Here is a 26,663-nt window from a genome sequence, read left to right as displayed (position 1 = left end):
TGGTCTAAAAACACAAAGCCACTAAGGTGTAACCAAGCATCTGGTCCGAACTGTCAATCTTCAGGAGCACACTGCCCTTTCCAGACAGGAAGCCGGGAGGCAGGGGAATAGTGTGTTCCTGCAGATAGAAGATGAGAAAATCTCTCTAGTAACAATGGAGTCTAGTAGTATATATTGTATTGAAAGTCCTAGTAATCCAGGCAAGGACAGTTTCTCGTGAGCATTTTGCTTACCAAACTGTCAAGAGCTGGCGATGAAAGCATCTACCCCAAACTTGCGCTTAGCAGTTAATATGGTTATAGGAAAAAACAGCACTTATTGCAGGTAATCACAATGCCAAACAGCCACCTGCCCAGGGGAGTATTGAAATATGCCAAAATAAATTTCTCTCCCCCACCGAGTGATAGGAACGTCTCGATTTATTTTGTTTGTCACGTGTGCAGTCTATTTTCATAGAAGAGGTAACCCGATGGCAGGTTATCTTTAAATGTGTATTGTTTTAATAAAATCAGTGTTTTATCAGCAGGAGATTATCACTACAGGACTAGATGTCTCTTATCTCCTAGTCCAACCATACCCCCACCACTGATTGGCAGCTGTCAATGCACAGTGTAGACTAAGCTGCCAATCAGTGGTGTGGGCGGGGTTATACACAGCTCAGCATTTAGAGAACTGATGGATCTGCCATCAGAGAAAACTGTGATTTTATTGCAACTTTTGCACCCAGTAAACTAAGTGATTCATCACTGGAATCGGGGTCTCTGCCCCTAAATCATGATGCTCTCAGATTATATAGCAAAAACCTGCTGACAGGTTCCTTTTAATAAAATATTAGGGATTTCAGATGTTATGTATTGGAAACATTATAGCGTATTACACTAATAGACTTGACTTATCCTATAAGTTTATATAGTAGAAACAGCAGTGAAGAATTTTGAGGTTGTACCTATAGCAGGGGTATCACCGGTCATCAACGTCACACTGCCGTACGGCATGAAGAACTGGGTAGGATATTTATTTCAAGTTGTATAATTGCCCTTTAAGAGGAGGTGTTGATGCAATAAGAATACAATGAAAATGGATCTGTATTTTTATGCAGTGATAAAGCCGACTAATCCATAAATATTATCTGCAAAGCCCCTGTTATATAGCCGCACGTGTGTTGATTGGCTGGGTTTAGGATCTGGATTTGCCAGACCTGTTGCATTAAGCGAAAAGCTATATGCGAGTGTGGGATTCACCTTTTACACAAGCCTCAGTATACAATACCACATAATGCCAAAGCGGAGCAAAGACTGTCAGATACAGTGGTCTCCAAGCAGTATAGCCAGCCAAGTCCGCACACCATATAAACCAGAGCGTTGTACTGTACTGCAGAGCCATGAATAAAGGATCCGACAAATCCTATTGTGTCTGTTTTTGTTTCCAGCCCTGGCTTTTACAAGGAGAACTGTTGGGTTATTACTTTTATTGCTGGAAAATGGAAACGTTTACCAGTACTAATATGCAATACTATTGTGTAATTCAGAATACAAAGCCCTTTTTGTTATGACGACACGGAGCACCCTAGGCTTAACCCTGGATGGTTGGGGAACCCGGCTTTACCAAAATAATGTCAATTTACGCAATGGTATTTTTGGTACAGTTTCTTAGTGTTTATGTGTTAGCGTAGTATGTCTAGGATTTATTCTTTCCAAGGAAAGGAAACATTTGTTACGAAAGGCATCTAAACATGAAAGAGTTTGGATGGATAAAAGACCCCCGAGGATTTAACACTGGGTCAATATGGGAATTACTGCAGTTTTGTATGAGAGGGTGGTGTAAAAAAAAAATTGTCATTGTGCTCAAAAATGTGATAAGGTATGGAAGCCTTGGTGTGATTCCCCTATGGCTCACAATAGTCCCCAGGTGATGAGGAGCATTCTCTCATTATTAAATTGTGTGATATTTGGTGCCGACATGAGTGTCTAATGCTTTAGGTTAAGATGCTACACCCATGGTATGTTATGGGCAGAGTTCACTTAGCCAGACTCCATTAATGTAACGGTGGAGGGTGTGGACCCAGAGCGCCACGGCCGGGCTTACCCTGGAGGGGTGTGACTAATTGTCTACCAGTATTCACTAGAGCCTCTGATGGTGAGGATAGGCTGGGCTGCCGGTAGACACCAGGTACAACTCTAGGGTAGTCCCTGCGGTCTGCAGCAGGATCAGAGGAGCAGGAACGGGGTGCAGGAGGACAAAGACATGGTCAGGCAATCTGAGGTCAGGGCAGGCAGCACAGGTTCGATACACATAGCCAAGGTCAGGAGCAGAGTGGGCAGACGGGATGTGGGAACAAGCCGGGTCATTAACGGGAAACAGATTATTGTGATATGCATGATCAAGAGCTAGGAACCAACGTTCGGGTGAGAAATGGAGGGTGGCCTCTCCTGATATATCACCTTGTGATAGGCTGGGGAAGCAAATCTCTGAAGAACAAGGTGTTTACAATTTCCTGCAGAGTTCATCCGCTCCCCCATATGACTCGTAACCAGCACAAGCCAATACTGGGCAATAGTTACATACTGGATGGAGCAGAGCGAAACACACAGTGGGTAGTGCTGCGCTTAGAGGGCTTAAAAATTAATAAGCAATGTGAAATGAAAATTGTTCTTCTGTTCTATGATGTAATCTTGTTCTATTGTGTAATCTTCAGTAAATCAAATGTAAAGAAAGAATAGGAAAGGGTTCTTTACAGTTAGAGCAGTCAGACTGTGGGATGCCGACCACAGGGGTAGTAATGGCCGACACTATAACAGTATTTAAAAAGAAGCTGGATGCTTTTATCAACATAAATGGCATTGTGGGGTATAGATAATCTAGTGATACATGATGTATAACGGGAAGGAGAAAGGTGGAACTTGATGAACCTTTTTTTTAAACGATTAGTGACGTTGTGGTCTCTGACGATCAGTTGGACAGCATGGCACTCCCACAGTCCGTTGTAAAGTGAACTTCCCACACATGTTCAAATGAATGGAGCTGTGTTGCAAAGTGCAGGGAAAACCTGAGGATTCACAGAGTCCTGGCTGTCAGACCACCAGTGATCAGAACTTATTGGATATCCTATCTAATGTATATGCCGTTGCATGAAATCGTGGATAAACCCCTTTACATGCCACATATTGTTCTGACTTTAACATGACAGTGATGCTTAGGCGTAATATAGGAAGACAATTTCTTTAGGTACTAATTTTTCCAACTGTAGTGCAGTACAATGAAAACAAAGATATTACAAGGCCACAGAACAGTTTTTTTTTCCACACAACCTCAAATCTCATACCACTGTTTCACATATTAGTTGGACAGTGATCTTAAAGGGGTTGTCAGGCTCCAAAAAAATTGTAGTTACAAATAAACTTCATGTGTGAAAGGTGCCCAGATCTTCAGCTAGTGTGTCCAATCCTAGAGATTGTAGCCAGCAATAAAAAAAACAAAAACAAAGCAAGTGCTCAGGAAATTACCATAAGATGCAAAAAAATGATGCTTCAGGACAAAAAACTTTGACGTGTGCTGAAGCATCTTATGCTCTTAGAAAACTCAGAGGTGTTTCGCCTGAGATTAAAAGACATCATGTGCAGATACCACAAAAGAGTTGTCCACTCTGTCAGTAAGATCACCCCTCCTAACTGTCTATATGGTCATACAGGTCATAGGAAGCTGAATAATATACAATGATATCTGCGATCCGATCTCTTATTCCACAGAAATTTTCATTTCTCTTTTCTCTTAGGATCTATGGGCCAGACATAGATCTCCCAGAGGATCTGCTTCCAGTGTGAGATATGTAGATCAGGAGAGCAGACTGTCAGTCATTACATGTCTCATTATTTCATATCAAATAAGCTTTGGAGGCAGATTGTTATAGAGATCTATCTTTGACCCATAGATATTAACAGCTCAGTTATATAATAAGAAAAATGTGGATTTTCTGGAATAAGACAACGGATCACAGAGATCAAGGTATCATTTTCTTCAACTTTCTATGACTTGTACATCCATATAGAAAACTTAGGAGTATAGATGGGCGAACCTGAACAGTAAAGTTTGGCAGCCGTAACGAACGCCTACTGTTCGGGCATGGACACCAAACACAGACTTAATCAGGAAGTCCGTGTTACTGTTCGGGTTCGCACGAACACTGGGTGTGTGTCATGCTGTCGGGCATGACAGCGCGGCAAACACCGCTTCTGATCGGCGGTGAAATCATCCCCGCCGGTCAGAGAGCCGCGGTCTCCACACTGTAAAAAGACAGCTTGAGCACTCAGCTGTGATGGGAGGTATAAAGTTTACCTGCGGTCACTGGTGTCAGCAGATGGGACTACAGCTCCCATCATCTGACACCTGCTGCCACTAATATCAGCTAGAGCAGGAGAGGCTGATGAGTGTATTCATTAGTCGGCTCCTGCGCTGTAAATAAGTAATTTAAAAAAAAAACACAGCTCGGGTTCCGCTGTATTTTTGACAACCAGCCAGGCAAAACTCACAGCTGGGGGCTTCAACCCTCAGCTGTCAGCTTCAACAAGGCTAGTTATCAACAATACAGGGGTCCCCACGCCATATTATTTAATTATTTAATAATTTAAATAATTTTTATAAAAAAAAACAGTGTAGGGCCCCCACATTTTTGACAACCAGCCTTGCTAAAGCAGACAGCTGGGGGCTGGTATTCTCAGGCTGGTAAGGGACCATGGATATTGCCCACCCCAACCTAAAAATATCAGTCCGTAGCCACCCAGAAAAGCCACATCTATTAGATGCACCATTTCTAGCGCTTTGCACGGCTCTTCTGACTTGCCCTGTAACGGTAGCAAGTGGGGTTATATTTGTGGAAAAATACAATGAATCCAGCAGGAATGTAGATTAAAATTTGTATATTTATTTCTCCATTTTAAGAATTCTTTGACTTTCTATATAAATAGTAAAATCTATATAAATAGTAATATCTTACACCATTACGCAACGTAAGATAAGATTGCGTAAGTAAGATTAGCAGCGTTTGTCCGACGCGTTTTGACTGATGTCTTAATCATGGCCAATATTTGTGGGGTTGATGTCACCTTTGTATTGTCAGGTGACATCAAGCCCACGGCTTAGTAATGGGTGAAGTAAGGCACATATCCATTACTAATCCTACAGTTGTGCTCAAAAGTTTACATACCCCGGCAGAATTTTTGCTTTCTTTACCTTTTTTCAGAGAATTTAAATGATAACACCAAATCTTTTTCTCCACTCATGGTTAGTGATTGGGTGAAGCCATTTATTGTCAATCTACTGTGTTTTCTCTTTTTAAATCATAATGACAAACCAAAACATCCAAATTACCTGATCAAAAGTTCACATACGTCATTTCTTAATACCGTGTATTGCCCACTCTAACATCAATGACAGCTGGGAGCAGTAGTCCCATCCGCTGACCCCAGTGACCGGAGGTAAACTTTCTATCTCTGATCACAGTGGGAACTGCGGCTCTCTGACCGGCGGGGATTATTTCACCGCTGATCAGAAGTGGTGTTCGGGTTCCGGTCCAGGTACTGTTCTGGTACCTGAACCCAAACTTTTTGCAACTGTTCAACCAAACCCGCTGGACCCAAACATTCTGGTGTCCGCCTATCTCTACCTCGGAGGGTTGATCCTATTGACAGATTCTCTTTAACAAATGTGTGGCACTTACTGATTATGGATTATGTGGCACTTAATCATATGAATATTACAGGTTTCTTTGTGAAGCGGCACCTGATTCTTACTGCAGCCCACTGAGTTGGGTATCAGCATAGAGAAAAATGACTTAAAGTGTACAAGGGGTAACCTCTCTCTTTGTGGACAGTGACATGCCAATGTTAAGAGACTTATATGCCATGCAATGATCCTGTGGGAAATTAAATATGCAAATTACTTCTTCAGAGAGGAAGAGGAAGTTACCCTTGTATGTCACTCTCCACTTGGTGAAACGGTGTTCTTTAGCCCCATTCCAAGGCGTCCCATAGAGATAAATCAGATCTCCTGCTTTGCACTGATGAGGGGCAACACCCCGAAACACGTTTCTGCAAATTGAGATTCTGGTTTGGCTTTTATCCTATGTCATGTGGCAAGGCTATTTAAAGGGTCGATATTGCCATTTAAGATTGTTAAAGAGGACATTTGCATATGTAAAAAAGTACAGACATCCTGAGCGACAATACGACTGACTGCACTACGGTTTTTCGAATTTCAAATTTCAAAAAAACTGTCCGTCACATCCAAACATAGACTAAGTATGAACAGGTGCTGAACCTAAAGTCACCAACTCGTATACAGTCAAATAAATTATTTTAGTCTAAGAAGAGGTTTCACAGGTACCCATTCAGATGAAGACGTTTATTCTCAGCGAGGAAAGGAAAGTGTAGGACCTGGTATACGAGAGATGCCCTAATGTGGCTACCAGGTACACATAAATTGGCCAACTTATGCGCTAAACGCTCACATTTTCTCATATTTCTAGTGCAGTAATGCAGTTCAATTTTCATGTTTCATGTTTGCATGTTTTAGCGCCGCAGTGTGCTGCCTTATTTATTTGACAGCACTACGGTGTCATAAAAAATAGCTAGCAGAAACAGCAGTATTCTTTTCCTCGCTCGTGGTGACGTTACATACTGTACTTACCTGCCATATATAATGATGATTTCATAAAATTGACATAATTTATATCCAAATACAAATAATGTATCATTGATAGTTATTGAAAGGAACGTAAAAGGTTGCAGAGGTTACAGATATTGCTTTGTCTGGTCTTCAGGATAAGGGTGCAGGCTCATAGACGTCCATAGAAGTCGTAGTGTAAGTGGTGTACGTTAGCAAGGTAAAGTTTCTCTCCACTTATGTGTGAAGCCATGTACACAGGCATATTTTGCACACACACATCCATTTTTTTTTTGCGTTTTAATGCTAATCATAAATAGGTTTAGAAAAAGCTGAATTACATTCTTTTATGCTTCAATAAAACGTCATCGCACCTGGAAGTTTTCTTAAGGTCTATGAAGTGAGAGAGGATAGAATTTGGTCTTTATCTGGAACGAGCGCTCTGCGTTCTACGTCCAAGTGAAACACCTCTTTAAGATCAGGCTCTTGCTCTTTTATAGTCTGCAGTAAATGTGGTGTTTATAGAAGACTTTACGCAGCTCTGCCAGAAGCAGGTATTTGGGTCCCCTTCCCCAGAGATTTTATGGCTAATGTAACCCTTTTTGCACCAGAATATAATGTAGTTGTGACTAGATTAATTTCAGATCTCATTAGGCCGGATCTGAAACGTTCCAGAAGTGTCTTCTGTTCTTATTTTTTAATCCCCTTCTGTATCTGATCAGTTTCTGTACAAGCCCTCGGCCATGACGTTTGTGGACAAGCTTGCAGTCTCCAGATCATTGAAGCGAGATTATGGGGTAAACCGGCACCAAATCCTCTTGTCCTAGGTCCTAGTTTACCATCTCCAGAAGGAGGCTTTAAAGGAAAGCTGTTTGAACAAGGTTTTTGTATTACATGTTTTATTTTATTTTTTAATTGGCAGTGTTTTCTTTTCATATCACAGTCTTCATTAAGGGTAAGTTCACACAGGACGTTTTTGCTGCGTTTTTTTTCTGCAGCAAAAACGGATCATCTTGGCAGGAAATAAGGTGCGCCCAAAACGCAGGTTTAGGTGCGTTTTTTGCTGCATTTTTTGCCGCGTTTTTTTTTTTTCAAGCATTTTTTTTCTCTTTGTGCATGCCAATAAAGTTGAGTGCACACAGAGGAAAAAAAAAACAACTTCCTGTAGATAGAATGAATAGATAGGATAGATTGATAGAATAGATAGAATGAATACATAGAATAGATAGATTGATAAAATAGATAGAATAGATTGATTGAATGAATGGATAAATAGATAGAAAGAATAGATAGAATGAATAGATAGAACAGATAGAATGAATAGATAGATTGATAGAAAGAATAGATAGAATGAATAAATAAATGGATAGAATATAAAGAATAGATAGAATGAATAGATAAAATTAATAGATAAATAGATAGAATAGATAGAATGAATAGATAGATTGATAGAAAGAATGAATAGATAAATAGATAGAATAGAAAGAATAGATAGATAGATAGATAGATACATTACCTGCGGTATCCTCTTCCCTGGCATTCTCCCACGGTCCAGAGGTTACCTCAGGTCAGGCTGTGAGTGGGCGCAGGCTCGGTGACGTCACCGCTAGTTACTGAGCTCCGTCTCATTCATTCCCCAGTAACTTACAGCCGGGGGTGGTCGCATTAGCATCGCCCCCAGTTGTAAGCTTTATCTCCCCCAGAGACTGCGTGGGACACTCGGTATATTGGACTATGACGGATCAGGGAGTATATTTTTTATTTTTTATTTTATTTTTCTTACAGAAGATCGATGGCTTTGCTGTGGAATGGCAGGACAAAAAAATATGGTCAAAACTGTGTAGTGTTTTATTTCATTAAAATACTTTTTCTGCATGTGTGTGTGTTTATTTAACCCTTTAATATAGGATTATTAATGGATAGGTGTCTTATTGACTCCTCTCCATAACTAAGCCGGCTTAATGTCACCTTACAATAGTAAGGTGACATTAACCCCTTATTACCCCGCTTGCCACCGCTACAGGGCAAGTGGGAATAGCCGGGCAAAGCTCCAGAATTGGTGCATCTAATAGATGTGCCGTTTCTGGGCAGCTGCGGGCTGCTATTTTTAGGCTGGGGGGCTATATCAATGGCCCCTTACCAGCCTGAGAATACCAGCCCCCAGCTGTGGGCTTTACCAAGGCTGGTTGTCAAAAGTGGAGGGGACCCCTCTATTCTTGATAACTAGCCTTGCTGAAGCTGACAGCTGGGGGTTGCAGCTCCCAGCTGTGAATTTTGTCTGGCTGGTTATCAAAATTAGGGGGGAACCCACGCCGTTTTTTTTTTAAATTATTATTTATAGCGCAGGAGCGGCAAATGAAAGCTCCCATCCTCCGCTCCTGCTCTCACTGTAATTAGCGGCTGTGGGTGTCAGATGATGGGAGCAGTAGTCCCATCAGCTGACACCAGTGATTGGAGGTTAAGTTTACACCTCCTATCACAGCTGATCACTCCCGCTGTCTTCTGATAGTAGGGAGCAGCGGCTCTCTGACTGGCGGAGAGGATTACCCCGCCAATCAGAAGCGGTGTTTGTGGCGCTGTCATGCATATGACAGTGTGGGATACACTAATGTCGGGCGGGGGGGTCCGCTGCTGGATGACAGGCTGTATGGATGCATCATGCAGCCTGTCATCTAGATGTAGCAGAGCCAGGTGTGATGATGTCACATCTGGCTCTCTTTGACTTTTCTGCAGCAAATACACTGCAAGAAAAGTATTTGCGGCCTTTTTTCACCACCCATTCAAGTCAATAGGTGTAAAAAGGCTGAAACGCTGAAAGAAGTGACATGCCCTATGTAAAAAAAAAACGCTGCAAAGCACAAAATACTGACCAAGCAAAAACCCAATGTGTGTGCATGAGATTTCTGAAATCTCATAGGCTTTGCTGGTACTGTAAAAGCAGCTAAAAATTAGCATAAAAAAGCAGCAAAAACGCCCTGTGTGAACTTAGCCTAAAAAATAAATCTAAAGTGGGAATCTCTTAACTTTAACAATGGCTACTAAAGCATTTTTAGACTCATTTTTCCTGCTTTTTCAAGAAGAGTTTTCAGGAGAGACAGGAGTACCATGACCGGTAACACTTCTACACATAGCTGGTAACATAGTCTCCTCCAATGATGAAACGTCTTGTCATCGCTGACCCTGCTCCTCTTCTTTTTCTCAATGACCTTTGCACACGCTCTTAAGATACTTCAATGCAAACTAAAGGGTCCAGGTCTTTGCATTATTGCCATTGTACATGTGTTGTTTCCTGAAAGTATAGAAAGTCTCAATCTAAAAAAAAAAGTGTATGAAAATTGCAATATTTTTTATATTTATTCTAAACTATGATATGGAAGAAAAAAATACTATTTACTAAAACCTGATTTGAACGATAGATAATTTTGTGATGAAAACTTATCTTTAATGTACAAAACAATCAAGCTCCTGTATAGGCTCCTTCTCCTGTTATATTGTTTGGGTTGTTATATTTTTGGTAAAAAAAATAAAATATCATTATTGCCTCTTGGCATTATCTGTACTTGAAGGAAGCAATCACTATCATGTAAATACAACTTGGCAAAAAAAAAAAAAAATACATTTCATACCCCCCTCTGAGTTGGACTATATTCACACATCAGTGTCAAGTGTTGCTGTGCTTTCATGTTTTTTTGGACAGCACAGACCCATAGTTTGTCATACTCTACCCTCAAAGTTATATCAGAATAGGACCATCTCTGAGTCTCACGGATTGCACACTCAGATCTGTCATATTCACAGATGTGTGAATAGATCTATGGGATTGAATGCTGGCTAATTAAAAAATACCAGGCAACATGTAGACATTGCACATGGATGTATGAATATAGCCCTAAAATAGGAGCTTTGCCTTCTAGGATATTCTTCACGTGACTATAGTTGAGTGGTTTCATAGAGGGAGTCTTCCTCTGGAGGAACTGTCCTGTTCTGCATAGCACAAACTCATTGATTTTCTTGGGCACTGTTTACTGCCTAATTGCTCCTGGGGTTGCTCTACAGGAAATTAATAAATTACAGTAAGACTTCTCAACAGAAAAAAAAAACTGATCACTAAAGGACATGTTATGATCATCCTAACAATTTAAGAAAATGACTAAAATGGTTTCATTACATTATGCATATACTAGGGGGCCTTCTCTCATGAAGTGATAGTATAAATTTATCAAAACCAACAAGAAAAAAAGAGCAAGATATACAAAATAGGCTGGCCATCCAAAGCACATCATAATAACTCTTTACTGTCTATGAAGCTAAAAGGCGGTGTAGGGATTCTCTCTCTTTGGTAGCCGCTAGAGTAGTACACATAGCGATTCTGTTCTTATGTCAAAAAAGTGAGCGGTTTATTAAAAGTCCATAAACTATCACAGTTCACAAATTAAAGCAACCTTTTCTCAGCACAAAGGTGTGACAAAATAAAACAGTTCACATAACAGATACTGGCTCACCCATTTAGAATAAAGTCTACACTCCCTCTCACTGGTAGAGACTGAGTAGCACAGCAAGGTCCTTTTCTCCTCCTACACACAGACAGCTGTGTTCAGCTGCCTAATAAAGTACCTGGAAAGCCTTGACTGGAGGTATGGTAGCAACCATTCCCTCCCAATCTCTTGTGGTAACTCCTAAAACCCGGACCCAAACTACAGTCCCAATAAGAAAACTTCTCAGCAACCTACTATTGCTGGAACATCATCTCCAGGACTTACATTACCGAGGCTAACCACCTCGGTTACACATACCACTTATCCAGGACTTTGGTACCCACTTTCTTACAGGTGACACACATTTAAAGACTACTTCATACGTCCATGGATGTAAACTCCTCAGTCCAAACTCTTGATAAGTCAGTGGGCCTCCACCATACAACTTACTGTCAATTACTAAGTGGATGACCAACTGAGTATAAAGTAAATAATAAATGTATAAATTGGTAAATAATTTGGTATCCAAATGGTGTTAAACAAATGCAAACATATGAAAACTTTTCTTTTATTGTATCCAACTCAAGATGCTTGTTGCAGAATTCTGATTATTTTTTTGCACTATACCATTTCGATTCTCAACCCCATGCTAATATCCAAAGATGGCTCCATCCTTTTATGGCGATACACATTGGTTTAAGTAATCTAGTGAAAGTAACTTATTAGCTAGTAGTGATTGTCCAAAATATTACTGAAAATGTAAGCAAAATTGAGGCTGATAATGTAAATTGTTGCCTTCCAACTATTTTTTTATTTTATACTTGATTGAATAAACAGGTTCAAAAATTATCCTCTTTCCATAATTGGAAAAATAATCTACGCCAATAACAAGTTTGCAGCTTTACTAAATTCCTTTTTTTTTTTTTTTTCAATCGACACAATAAACTCTTTAGTGCACTAAAACTGCCCACAAAAAGTCAAACACTTTTTCTCTTTTGCATTAAAAACATTATCCTTTGCCAAGTAGTTCTTTTTACATATCATTTTATCGTTTCCATTTAAAGTGGATTGTATTATAGCTATCAAACTATAAGTGAATTCATGTAACTGATGTCATTACCCTGTACACTTATAACATGACTAAAAAGTTTTGAAAGTTTTTTTCAAGTTACCGTATATTAATAACATGTGTTGACTCACGGGAATATATTGTCTTCTGTGCAAAGAAATGGATATGTGGCATATAGGATAACTGCAAGTACTGATCGGCTGACCGCATCTATGATTATCGAGAGAGTGCTGCAGTGTGAAGATTGGTCTGCTGTGCTGTTTTATAAAGGACCTAGTGAGGATGATACCAATGTAATAATAATACAGTAAAATATAGTACTATATGGACAGCTAAACATTACATCCTTGTGTGGATGACATTTTGCTTACAGTGGATAAAAATCTGTTCTGGTATTGTTCATGGGATGGACACACAGGAGCAGAGTTCGTTACAGTGCAGTTATCAGATCTGGGAACCTGTGAGATTATTAAGTAGACAGGACATTTATTACACTAGAGGCTAATAATACAGGTTTTTATTGAAAGCCCACAAGTAGAGAAATTAAAAACTATAATTAATGCAGAAAATATATTGGACAATTGCAAAACTTACAAAATTTAACTTTTTGTTTGATGAAATTTTCATGCATCCTTAATATTTAACCCCTTATAGACACTGACATTTCTCATTTTAAAGCTTTTAATTTTTCTTCCCTTTCTTCAAAGAGCATGACACCATTCATTTTACAAAAAAATTTGCTGAAAAGCTGAAGAATAAACTTCAAAGTGGGGTAACCTCAGCACGCTGGTTTCTTCAGTATTGGATCAGAAAGACAGGGTGGGCAACAGTATGATCATCCTCTAATTACCTTAGTACCCCAACATCAGATAGACAGGGTGGACAGCAGTGTGAGCAGCCTCCTCTTACCTCAGCAATCCTGGTATCCCCAGTATTAGGTCAGATGACAGGGTGGACAGCAGTGTGAGCCGACTCTTCATACATCAGCACTCCTCGTATCTCCAGTATTCGATCAGATAGACAGGGTGGAGAGCTGTGTTATCCTGCTGTTCTTACCTCAGCACCTCTGGTATCCCCAGTATTAGATCAGACAGGGTGAACAGCAGTGTGAGCAGCCTCTTCTTACCTCAGCACTCTTCTTATCTCCAGTATTAGATCAGATAGACAGGGTGGACAGCAGCGTGAGCGGCCTCTTACCTCAGCATTCCTGGTATCTACAGTATTATATCAGATAGACAGAGTGGACAGCAGTGTGAGCAGCCTCTTCTTACCTCACCATTTCTGGATTCTCCAGTATTAAATCAGGGTGGTCAGCAGTGTAAGCACTCCTGGAATCTCCAGTATTAGATTAGATAGACCGTGTGAACAGCAGTGTGAGCAGCCTCTTCTTACCTCAGCACTGCTGGTATCTCCAGTATTAGATCAGATAGACATGGTGAACAGCAGTGTGAGCAGCCTTTTCTTACATAGTTGCATAGTTACCTAGTTATTAAGGTTGAAGGAAGACTTTAAGTCCATCTAGTTCAACCCATAGCCTAACCTAACATGCCCTAACATATTGATCCAGAGGAAGGCAAAAAAAAACCATGTGGCAAAGAGTAGGCTCCACATTGGGGAAAAAAATTCCTTCCCGACTCCACATTCGGCAATCAGACTAGTTCCCTGTATCAACGCCCTATCAAGGAATCTAGTGTATATACCCTGTAACATTATACTTTTCCAGAAAGGTATCCAGTCCCCTCTTAAACTTAAGTAATGAATCACTCATTACAACATCATACAGTAGAGAGTTCTATAGTCTCACTGCTCTTACAGTAAAGAATCCACGTCTGTTATTATGCTTAAACCTTCTTTCCTCCAGACGTAGAGGATGCCCCCTTGTCCCTGTCTCAGGTCTATGATTAAAAAGATCATTAGAAAGGTCTTTGTACTGTCCCCTCATATATTTATACATTAAAATAGGATCACCCCTTAGTCTTTGTTTTTCCAAACTAAATAGCCCCAAGTGTAATAACCTATCTTTGTATGGCAGACCCCCCAGTCCTCCAATAACCTTGGTCGCTCTTCTCTGCACTTGCTCCAGTTCAGCTATGTCTTCCTTATACACTGGAGACCAGAGCTGTGCACAGTATTCTAAGTGTGGTCGAACTAGTGACTTGTATAGAGGTAAAATTATGTTCTCCTCATGAGCATCTATGCCTCTTTTAATGCATCCCATTATTTTATTTGCCTTTGTAGCAGCTGCCTGACACTGGCCACTGAATATGATTTTGTCATCCACCCATACACCCAGGTCTTTTTCATTGATGGTTTTGCCCAGAATTTTAGAATTAAGCTCATAGTTATACATCTTTTTACTTCTACCCAAGTGCATGACCTTACATTTATCCCCATTAAAGCTCATTTGCCATTTATCAGCCCAAGCTTCTAGTTTACATAAATCATCCTGTAATATAAAATTGTCCTCCCCTGTATTGATTACCCTGCAGAGTTTAGTGTCATCTGCAAATATTGAAATTCTTCTCTGAATGCCCCCTACAAGGTCATTAATAAATATGTTAAAGAGAAGAGGGCCCAATACTAACCCCTGTGGTATTCCACTGCTAACCTCAGCACTCCTGGTATCTCCAGTATTAAATCAGATAGGGTGGTCAGCAATGTGAGCAGCCTCTTCTTACCTCAGCACTCTTGTTATCTCCAGTATTAGATCAGATAGACAGGGTGAACAGCAGTGTGAGCAGCGTCTTACCTCAGCACTTCTGGTATCTCCAGTATTAGATCAAATAGAAAGGGTGGACAGCAGTGTGAGCAGCCTCTTCTCACCTCAGTACTTCTGGTATCTCCAGTTTTAGATCAGACAGACATGGTGGACAGCAGCGTGAGCGGCCTCTTACCTCAGCATTCCTGGTATCTCCAGTATTAGATCAGATAGACGGGGTAGTCAGCAGTGTGAGCAGCCTCTTCTTACCTCAGCATTCCTGGAATCTCCAGTATTAAATCTGACAGGGTGGTCAGCAGTGTGAGCAGCCTCTTCTTACCTCAGCACTCTTGCGATCTCCAGTATTAGATCAGATAGGCAGGGTGCACAGCAGTGTGAGCAGCCTCTTCTTACCTCAGCACTCTTGTTGTCTCCAGTATTAGATCAGATAGGCAGGGTGGACAGCAGTGTTTGCAGCCTCTTCTTCAGCACCCTGGAATCTTCAGTATTAAATGTGATAGGGTGGTCAGCAGTGTGAGTAGCCTCTTCTTACTTCAGGACCCTGGACTCTCCAGTATTAATGGTGGACAGCAGTGTGAGCAGCCTCTTTTTACCTCAACACTCTTGTTATCTCCAATATTAGATCAGAACGACAGGGTGGGCAGCTTCTGGCCAACCTTATTAAATAACACTGGTGTTTTAGCTGTCAGACTTTTTTCACTTACAGCACCCAGACCAAACATCCAGTTGTGTGACCCTAGAGATTACCTATAGTACATGTTTATTTCTTATGATATTATTTTTCTTTTACCAGAGTACATTTTTAATAGCTATTTATCCAGTTCCCTTTTTAGTAATATTACTCTACATTCCTGTCACAAGCCTGTGTAACATAGTAGATGGGCCGGTGACTTTCCAGTGCTTATGCTTTGTGGTTTCACAGCAGTATGGTGCGTGAAGGGAATCTGTAATAGAATCTTGCAGACTCCTAAAATTTTTGACTACAGCATGTAAAGTAGCTGATTAGATTGAGATATTTATATAACAAAACTTTCATATTATTCCACTTTTTTTTACTTGTATAAATCCCTAATCCAAACTGTTTTGTTTCATCTATTTGCAGAGAAACCTGACTGAATATTTTGTGGCCGTAGATGTGAATAATATGCTGCACCTCTATGCCAGTATGTTGTATGAGCGCAGGATCCTGATTTGTTGCAGTAAACTTAGCACGGTGAGTCAGTCTTCATTAATTAACACTTGAAAGATATTATTTATTTTTGGACAGACGTAACATAAGGAGCAGTCGTTCTAAGTGACTAATGCAGGCAAAAAAAATAAGTACAGGTCCCCTACCTCCATGTCAGACCATGATGTATTTTGAAGATTTTTCCTAACGTTGACATGTCCTACATTGTAATTATAGCGAGAAACCCTTAAAGAGAAACTGTCAGTGGGATCAACAATCGTAAGCCGTCTATATGAGCCTGCAGGTCATAGAATGTTGAATCAAATGATACCTTGATATCTGCGATCTGATAAATGGTTCCTGAGAAAACCACATTTTTCCTTATATGCAAAATAAGCTGAAAAGATCGTGGAGATCTTTACAACTCATTTGCATATACATTAAATTGTGACTTTCTCGGGAACTAATCATTGGATTGTAGTTGACAAGGTATCATTTGATTCAACTTTCTATGACCTGTATGCCCATATAGACAACTTAGTAGGAATTATTCCATTGACAGATGCCCTTTAAGGGTTTCACATTGCAATGCAGAATGTCAACGTTAAAAAAAAAAAATCTTCAATATACATCAGGGTCTGACATTGAGTTAGTGAATATACAGTATACTTGTTTTTCCCCACATTTGTCTCTGATTCAACTTCATTCAACATTCTGACATCTATGTAATCCAACAGCAGCATGATATAGATTCATAGGTTAGGGACAGAGATCCTGATTCCAGAGATGTATCACTTTGTATATTGGATGCCGCAGTTGTGATAGAATCACAGTTTTCTCTGCTTCAGATGTAGCAGAGCTCGGAATGCTGAGCTCTGTATAACCCCACCCACACCCCTGATTGACAGCTTTCTGTTTATATTGTGTCCGTGGAAAGCTGCTAACCACTGGTGAGGTGAGGGCAGAGTTGGACTGCTGCTGTCAGATTACATAACATCGCAAAATACAAATGAAGTGGGATTTTAGCTGACCTCATTGGTTTGTGTATATTAGTTTTATAAGTTTACTTTGTTTGTTTTTGTTTATTTACAATGTCATGTTATGTGGGAACTGAAATGAGAAAAAGTTGGACAAGCGTAACCACTGAACAATGGAAATAAGGTTGAATTTTTAAGTCAGTGACCCTCTAAAGGGGACACAGCTTCTTTGTTTAATTTTTTCTATAGATCCTCATTGTGTATTTAGAGTTTCATCAGAAAACATATGTTTTAGTTAATCAACCGTAGTTCTACTGTCCAAAAAAGAAAACCAGTCAATACACATTAACAGCTGAAAGAATAAGAAGTCACTCTTCTCCTGGAGATGGAAACGCACGATTTTATCGACTGGTAAATCTTGAAATACAGAGCTGTGAACTTTGAGCAGAATAAAGCTGGGTTGTGTTTTTTTTGGTATTGATGTGCTGCCATTTTAAAGGAAATAGCACTTTTGGGTTTTCAGCATCTTTTATCTGTCAGAGGCTTGATGGAACCTAAGTGGCATTAAGCTCCCATCTTATCAAACAAACCTGTCTGGAAGTGCTGTTGTTCCAGTGCATATCTGGTTTCATCAGCACAGCATGGACGGGCTTTAATTTCCTCCCTTTATCTTGACAACGCAGTATTCGCACATTGCCGTGGACCACATGCTCAGCTGTGGGACACAGTCATTGTAACTGGACTGCTGCTGGAAAAGTTTCCATGTCTTCTTGAGATGTCAGAACTTTTCCAACTTGACACTTGTTTCTGCCTAGTTCATAGTTGCAGATTGTATATAAGTATTAGTTTACTCTGACCCGCTTTTGTTCCTTCCGGGTCATGGGTTGGTATTACTACAAAACTTGGTCATTATGATTTGTACCATTCTCTAAAAGATATTTGATCTCCGTGACCTTCTTCAGAAGATGGTTGGTTGACCGATTACCATCAATAGTCCACCATGCAGCAGCACAGAAAACCCTTAGCATTGCCGCCTTGGGAAGGAGAGTCTTCACCTCTTGGTCCTAGTGATTAGTGGTGACTAAATTGGGCAAACCTCATGCCGATGGGAGATTGGTGACAGTATTCTCAATATTCCATCAAATTTTGTGACGAGATAACCCGTTTCAAGATATCCTAATATTTTTTTTAAATGTCAGATGCCCGATATTCAGCTGCTTGCCACCGATACCTGATGTTCTTCATGATGCCACCTGCTACAAATAGCCACACATAAGGGACCTGACCGGTTACAGTGAAAGAGAATCTGTCTGCTGGTTTTTGCTATGTAATCTGTCACACACGTGGATTGTGGACCCACTGTGCCGAGCTTACCTAGGAGGGGTGTAGCTTAGTGGCTACCTGGCTTTCACAGGAGATCCATATGGTAGAGTTAGACTTCAGCTGCCTGTAGCCCCCAGGTTCCACTTCTAGGCCCCAGGGGTCAGGATCACAGATATTGACATGGGCCTGAGTCTCAGACAGGACAGGATTCCGACACTGGTCAGACAACACCGGTTCTAGGTCACCGGGCAAAACAAATAGACTCAGAGTCACAGGCAGAACTAGATACTGGAACAGGCACTGACAGTACGGACTCAAGAATGCTAACCAGGACAGACACTGGTGCAGATTCTAATACAGCCGGAACCGATTACAGGTTTGGGTACTGTGGGAGCGGTTTCAGGCTCAGGCACCAGTGGTGCGGCTTCAGGCTTAGGTACCGCCAGGGCGGCTTCTGGGTTCAGGTACCATGAGAGTGATGTCAGGCTCAGGTACCACACGAGCGGTGTGAGGCTCAGGAACTGCCAAAGCAGCGTCAGGGTTCAGGTACCGCAGGTTCGGCATTGGGCTCTGATAACACAGGTGCGGTGTCAAGGTTTAGGTTTAGGTTCTGCAGGAGCGATGTCAGGCTCAGGTACCACCGGCGTGGCATCAGGGTTCAGGTTCCACAAGAGCGGTGTCAGGATTCAGGTACCACAGGTGTGGCTTCAGAATTCATCTACCACAGGTGTGGCTTCAGGATTCAGGTACCACAAGAGTGGTGTCAGGATTCAGGTACCACAGTTGTGGCTTCAGGATTCAGGTACCACAGTTGTGGCTTCAGGATTCGGGTCCAACATGTGTGCCTTCAGGGTTCAGGTACCCCAGTTAGGCAGCAGGAAGCCGGCTGTCAATAATCATGATATTGGCAGGTACGCCCTGTTAATACAGCAGAGCGGAACAGAAGACATGCCCTGTCGACATGATGTCTGCGACAGCCGCTGATCTGCCAGCAGGAGCTGTCTGTGACCGCTGTATACTGGCAGAGATCTGTGCCTGGAACAAGCGGCAAGTAGTCTCAGGCCCTTGTCCTGGATATTCTCTTTAACTAGACAAGTGGAAAATTATACCTCACCTTTGTTTCTTACTTATAGATGACCACCTTCAAGTTGGGAAGAAGTTAAAGGCTGAAATAATAGTTTAGAAGAATAAAGGAGCTTGACAATAAATAAAAAAAAAAAAAAAAAAATGGAGTCATTACAACAGGATGTAAAAGCGCTCAGACCTGTAACTAACAAGTGTTCCCATTAGTGCGCCAAACCTCCTTTGAGTTACTTCTCTTGGAGGTGGAGAACCTAATTTTGTTACTTGCGGTTTCAAGTCTAAGAATGGCTAAATGTCTGTTGTATGGTAAGGAAGATATTTATCTGCCATTCTCACCTTTACATTGAGAAATGAATGAGAAATTTCTGCCGAATATATTGTTCCGCTGAAGAAAGCTGGATGAAAGGAGCTGGGAAATTTGCATTTGTATCTGCTGGAGGATGGAGCAAGGAAGGTTCTTTTCTCTGCGCTTTTGATCTTTTTTTTGCTCCGTGCTTTCTGAAAAACGCTCATTTGCAGATCTTTTGGCCTCGCGCTCTCCTGATGTCAACCATAGTTCTAGACTTCGCCGTGTCCTCCTGACCTTATTGTCTGGTACAGAAGAATGTAAGCAGCAGAGCCATGTTCTGATCTTCCACTATGTTTTCTCTTTTCTTCTTTAATTATATTACATTTTTCTTCTCCGATAACGCTAACAAAATTCCTGGTTCGTCATAATTTATGCTGGAGATTTATTGGAAGTCGGTTGATATGATTTATTCTATGCTCATTTTTACTTTTGACAACAGCATAATTCTTATATAATTCTCTTTACTTGTCCTTTATTCTATAGTGTTAGCCTGTATCTGGTTATCCTTTCGTGGTTGGTTAATTGCTTGACCCTTAATGTAATTCCAATTACTATTTCTCGGTTAACTTGTCTGCCGGTGGCTAATACGCAAAGCTTTATAGACAAACTATTACACCCACTTACAAGTTTTACCTTCTACTGCATTAATTCCATATTAATTAATGTTCTGTAAAAGGGAATAAGCATTATAATTGCTAACACTTTCTAGTACATCTGCATTCTCGGCAAACGTCTCGTAGTAATCTTCTACTCATAGTAACATAGTTATTGAGGTTGAAGGAAGACTTTAAGTCCATCTAGTTCAACCCATAACCTAACCTAACATGCCCTAACGTGTTGATCCAGAGGAAGGCAAAAAAAACCCATGTGGCAAAGAGTAGGCTCCACATTGGGGAAAAAAATTCCTTCCCGACTCCACATAAGGCAATCAGACTAGTTCCCTGGATCAATGCCCTATCAAGGAATCTAGTATGTATACCCTGTAACATTATACTTTTCCAGAAAGGTATCCAGTCCCCTCTTAAATTTAAGTAATGAATCACTTATTACAACATCATACAGCAGAGAGTTCCATAGTCTCACTGCTCTTACAGTAAAGAACCCGCGTCTGTTATTATGCTTAAACCTTTTTTCCTCCAGATGTAGAGGATGCCCCCTTGTCCCTGTCTCAGGTCTATGATTAAAAAGATCATCAGAAAGGTCTTTGTACTGTCCCCTCATATATTTATACATTAAAATAAGATCACCCCTTAGTCTTTGTTTTTCCAAACTAAATAGCCCCAAGTGTAATAACCTATCTTTGTATGGCAGACCCCCCAGTCCTCCAATAACCTTGGTCGCTCTTCTCTGCACCCGCTCTAGTTCAGCTATGTCTTTCTTATACACCGGAGACCAGAACTGTACACAGTATTCTAAGTGTGGTCGAACTAGTGACTTGTATAGAGGTAAAATTATGTTCTCCTCATGAGCATCTATGCCTCTTTTAATGCATCCCATTATTTTATTTGCCTTTGTAGCAGCTGCCTGACACTGGCCATTAAATGTGAGTTTGTCATCCACCCATAATCCCACGTCTTTTTCATTGACGGTTTTGCCCAGAGTTTTAGAATTAAAGGGCACCTGTCACCCCGTTTTTTCCGTATGAGATAAAAATACTGTTAAATAGGGCCTGAGCTGTGCATTACAACAGTGTATTTTGTGGACCCCGATTCCCCACCTATGCTGCCAAAATACGTTACCAAAGTAGCCGTTTTCGCCTGTCAATCAGGCTGGTCTGGTCAAAAGGGCGTGGTGTCTTCCCCCAGATCTTGCTTAGTTTTCCGTTGGTGGCGTAGTGGTTTGCGCATGCCCAAGGTCCCGAATCCACTGCACAGGGGAGTTAAAAGAGCGCGATGTGCACTATTTCATTGGTGATCGGTGGGGGCGGCCATCTTCCTTTGGCCGCGCGTGCGCAGAAGCGGCGCTCTGCTGACCGCGGCTTCAGGAAAATGGCCGCGGGATGCCGCGCGTGCGCAGATGGAGATCGCGGCGGCCATTTTCCTGAAGCAGAGTTCGCATCTCAGCTTCAGGAAAATAGCCGCCGCGATCTCCATCTGCGCACGCGCGGCATCCCGCGGCCATTTTCCTGAAGCCGCGGCCAGCAGAGCGCCGCTTCTGCGCACGCGCGGCCAAAGGAAGATGGCCGCCCTCACCGATCACCAATGAAATAGTGCACATCGCGCTCTTTTAACTCCCCTGTGCAGTGGATTCGGGACCTTGGGCATGCGCAAACCACTACGCCACCAACGGAAAACTAAGCAAGATCTCGGGGAAGACACCACGCCCTTTTGACCAGACCAGCCTGATTGACAGGCGAAAACGACTACTTTGGTAACGTATTTTGGCAGCATAGGTGGGGAATCGGGGTCCACAAAATACACTGTTGTAATGCACAGCTCAGGCCCTATTTAACAGTATTTTTATCTCATACTGAAAAAACGGGGTGACAGGTTCCCTTTAAGCACATAGTTATACATCTTATTACTTCTACCCAAGTGCATGACCTTACATTTATCCCCATTAAAGCTCATTTGCCATTTATCAGCCCAAGCTTCTAGTTTACATAAATCGTCCTGTAATATAAAATTGTCCTCTGTATTGATTACCCTGCAGAGTTTAGTGTCATCTGCAAATATTGAAATTCTGCTCTGTATGCCCCCTACAAGGTCATTAATAAATATGTTAAGAAGAGGGCCCAATACTGACCCCTGTGGTACCCCACTGCTAACCGCGACCCAGTTCGAGGGTGCTCCATTAATAACCACCCTTTGTTTCCTATCCCCGAGCCAGCTCTCAACCCACTTACACATATTTTCCCCTATCCCCATTATTCTCATTTTATGTATCAACCATCTATGTGGCACTGTATCAAAAGCTTTTGAAAAGTCCATATACACTACGTCCACTGGGTTCCCTTGGTCCAGTACGGAACTTACCTCTTCATAGAAGCTGATCAGATTAGTCTGACATGAACGGTCCCTAGTAAACCTGTGCTGATACTGGGTCATGACGTTATTCCTCTTCAGATACTCCAGTATAGCATCTCTTAGAAAACCCTCCAGGATTTTACCCACAGTAGAGGTTAAGCTTACTGGCCTATAGTTTCCGAGTTCAGTTTTTGTCCCCTTTTTGAATATTGGCACCACATTTGCTATACTCCAGTCCTGTGGTACAGACCCTGTTATTATGGAGTCTTTAAATATTAAAAATAATGGTCTACCAACCTAATTCTTTACTTTTGCTTACATTTATGCGCTATGTAACGTTGGCTTCATCATACATAGGAGGTCCAGAATGACGGATTATAACAAAAGTACAACCATTTAGGAGCAGTCCTAGAGGTGGCTGTACCGACCAATTCGGAAAAGGGTTGTCAAGATGAGACCAGCCCTTTAGAGGTTTGGCAATGATTTCATGTATGCGTTTTGTATTTTTGGACAACGTTAGATGATTTTATATGCAGAATTAATTAAAACGCCAAGACTGTATGTTGTACATAAATATTTAAAAAATTGTATCGCATATCACATAAATGTATCCCAATACAGGGAAGCCTTTTTGAGAAGACCACCCATCTTGTAACCAAATTTTTAAATTCCTTAATCTTCTGAATATATTGGGGTCTTTCTTGATAGGACGGCCCCTCTAGCATTTTTTTATTGGGTTTTTTTAAAGAGATTTAACTCAGAGGTGTACATATCGTTAGTGCAAAATGTGTGGCCCATGAGGTTAGAGGGCCCACTATTACCTCCAAAGCAGGTAGACAAATTTTGACGAATGAATGGATTGCAAAAGGCCTTTATATTGTTTTTGCACAGGGGCCCTCTTCTGTTTGTGACCGCCCCTGGTGTTAGGGTTATATATGACAAAACCAAAAGAGGCATTATGAGATTGCAAACCTAGGTGATCAGATGTCCTGCTATTAAAAACTAGACCATAAGACCAAAGTGATCATTCGCCCCCAAATTAGCTTCATTTTGGTCATTTATGCATTAAGGCTATGTTCACATTCAGCATTTTTTTATGCAAATTGAAAGCAGCTTTTTACAGTACTAGCACAAGCTAATTCATTTCACAAGTCTCATACACACTTGTTTTCTTAACCCCTAAATTGACGATTTTTTTCAGCTTTTTTGCAGCATTTTTTCACTACTGAGAAAGTTGAAAAATGCAACTAAGCATTTTTGCCGCGTTTTTGGTGAATAAAACTAACTTTATTAGACCTAGCGTAGACAAATCACACTAGTAATCTTCAAAAAATGGCATGAAAATGCTGAAAAATAGGAGTTTTTCACTAAGTGTTTTCGCTGCCAAGAGAGCAGGTTTTGGCTGTTGGAAAAAATATTGGACTGCAAGGGGCTGGTATTTTATTGTTGCACAGAGACCCTACTCTGTCTGTGTCCGCCACATAGATATTGCTAGGTATTGTTTTTACCAAAGGAAACCGGACCATTAGATTTGGGCAGCATGAAATCTCTGCATGGTCCCTCATTACAGAGAGCAATGTTTTACTCTGAAGCTCTTCATCAAGTTGAGCACAGGGGAAGGAGTCCACTCAGCACCCAAGCCTTTTCACATTTGTTTCTCCTGCCTGGACTTCATTGACAGGTTTTTACCTAATTTCAATGAAGCTGAGTTGGGTGGAGCAAAGTAAAAGACTATCCGCCCAGTGGACCCTTTACCATGACACGACTCTTCTTCCTGTGCTCGAATAATTTTTCAAACTTTTTTTTTCTGCAATGTTTCACAGTAAAATGTTGGTGCCTGTCGGTATTTCTTACCGAAAAGGGAGAGGTTTAGCCAGCTCAGCTGTGGCGGTTCTGGAGTGGAGCACGGATATACGTCTTGACCAGACTTAAGACAACAGAGGATTCCAGCTCTGGTTAAAATATGTTTATTAGCTTTAAAAAAGGTTTTCTTTAAAAAAGGGGGGACAAAAACATCTTGCAGCAAGTTCCATCTGATATCAAACCATAATACAGGAGAGAAGGTCCATCAATAGGAGGACACAGCGTAACGCGTTTCGAACACAACTTGGACATCCTTTGTTAAAGGATTTCTTACCGTCCATAGTTCGGCAGCTTGACGGTTAGGACCCCTATTTGTATATTGTGACAATTGCTGGATACGACAATGTAGTAGATATTCTTGCAGTCCTGTGCAAGTGTCAGATGATGACCTACATCCCACGAGCTCAGCCATTCTACATCTGTAGGCGAACAGATGTTCTGCATATTCCATTACTTGCAGATATTTCATTGAAACAGACGGCTTTTAAAATGCGATTTCCCGAGCATCATCTCTCACTTGTCATCGTTCCAGGTTTGCATTTTTTTGTATTTCCCATCACCTAGGTGTTGGAGACGGTGTCGTCTTTCCTACAGCCAGAGTTAATTGTGATGCCTCTTGGATAGTTGCGGATAATGTTTCAGTGTCACTGCACGCCGCGTGTTTTGTTGCGTCCGCTCCAACGGAGGAGTCTAACCTCCATTCAACAAGGTAATTAATGCCTTTCAAGTTGTCTCACACAGACAACTTTTGGCAGAATCCATTCATAATGTTTTGAACGTTGAGCTTTAAACACTGAACAATATGTCATCCGGCTGAATGAAAAACTGAATAGCGTCGCCGATTTTCTAAATTTACAAATGACAGATTATTAAAGAAACCCGTAATTTTGCAGATTGGGTTCATTTTTACATTGGCAGAGCTGCCGGATGAAAGGAGATTTCGCACTACTCCCGGTGGAAAAATAAGCCGGGTACAGATGTGTGTTATCACAGCCAAGCATAGGGCACCCGACGGTCATGGAATTTAGGTCTGGTAATGTGTCCTCCTGATAAGGGTAGGTCAGAAGTTAAGTGGTGTGAAGTTGTACAGAATGGATATTAGATGGGTCAAGTGGGTGTTTTGTGTCTGCGTTTCTCGTGCACTTCGTAGTCTTTATGGACACATCTAATTTATAAGGCATTGATAAAACCTATAGCTGGCTATCAGGAGGTCTTCAGGGGGTATCATTAATGGTGGAACTGTTGACTTCTCATGGGTTCGATATTGGTCATCACTTGGCCCTGGAGAAGATTAAGTAGGCGTCCTTTGCCTCACAAATTCCTCACTTACTCATTTCTCTTCTAGAAGACAGTGACCTAATTTTGTCTGGAACATATCTGTGACACGTCTCATCCATAAAGGCGTCTGTTTTTTATTTGTTTTTATTTTTTTTTTTATATTACCAATTGGTTCATTATAATCATTCATATACACAAGCCAAGCAATCCTGCGCTCGATGGCTCGAGTGAATCACCGTGTCACAGGGGGCTGATGCTATGTGGGTGACTGATGATCAGGCACATATACCAATGTAGTCACTGAATACAAAAATAATTGGCTTTCTTGGGAGGCAAAATTCCCATTTATTAGCTTATTTATCCATTTTAGACTCTCTAATTTATAGACCTGAAACTCCATGCTCATCGGAAAAGATGAGGCCGAGTGCATACGCTGGTCATTTGTTGGCGTTTTAGATCCCGATTTGTTAGAAAACATTTTTGTTTGGTAGATTCTTTAGATAAATATGTTTGTAGATGAAATATATTTTATTTCTGATATGTTACGGTTAATAATATCTTAAAGTATTCTACTGCCTTCATTATCATCCCTTTTAAAGGGAATCTGATAGCAGATGTTCGCTATGTAATCTTAGAGCAACATGATGTAGGGGCTGAGATTCTGATTCCAGTGATTTCACTTGTTGTGTTGCATGATGTCATTTTGATACAATCACTGTTTTTTGTGTTGTAGGTC

General features: G+C 41.1%; 1 protein-coding gene across 8 annotated transcripts in view; it reads left to right on the top strand.

Annotated features, from left to right (window-relative positions):
- Positions 1 to 26,663, top strand: part of DENND1A (DENN domain containing 1A) — an 851,690-nt gene that overhangs the window by 358,469 nt on the left and 466,558 nt on the right. For all 8 annotated transcript variants that reach the window (XM_077283539.1, XM_077283536.1, XM_077283537.1 and 5 more), the window contains one exon: positions 16,023 to 16,133. In XM_077283539.1, coding sequence (XP_077139654.1) covers positions 16,023 to 16,133 — 111 coding nt within the window. The remainder of the gene's footprint in view (positions 1 to 16,022; positions 16,134 to 26,663) is intronic.

This window comes from Ranitomeya variabilis, chromosome 2 (assembly GCF_051348905.1).
Source record: "Ranitomeya variabilis isolate aRanVar5 chromosome 2, aRanVar5.hap1, whole genome shotgun sequence".
Taxonomy (NCBI): Eukaryota; Metazoa; Chordata; class Amphibia; order Anura; family Dendrobatidae; genus Ranitomeya; species Ranitomeya variabilis.
Note: the sequence above shows the minus strand (reverse complement) of the source record. Positions and strands in the feature narration are given on the sequence as shown.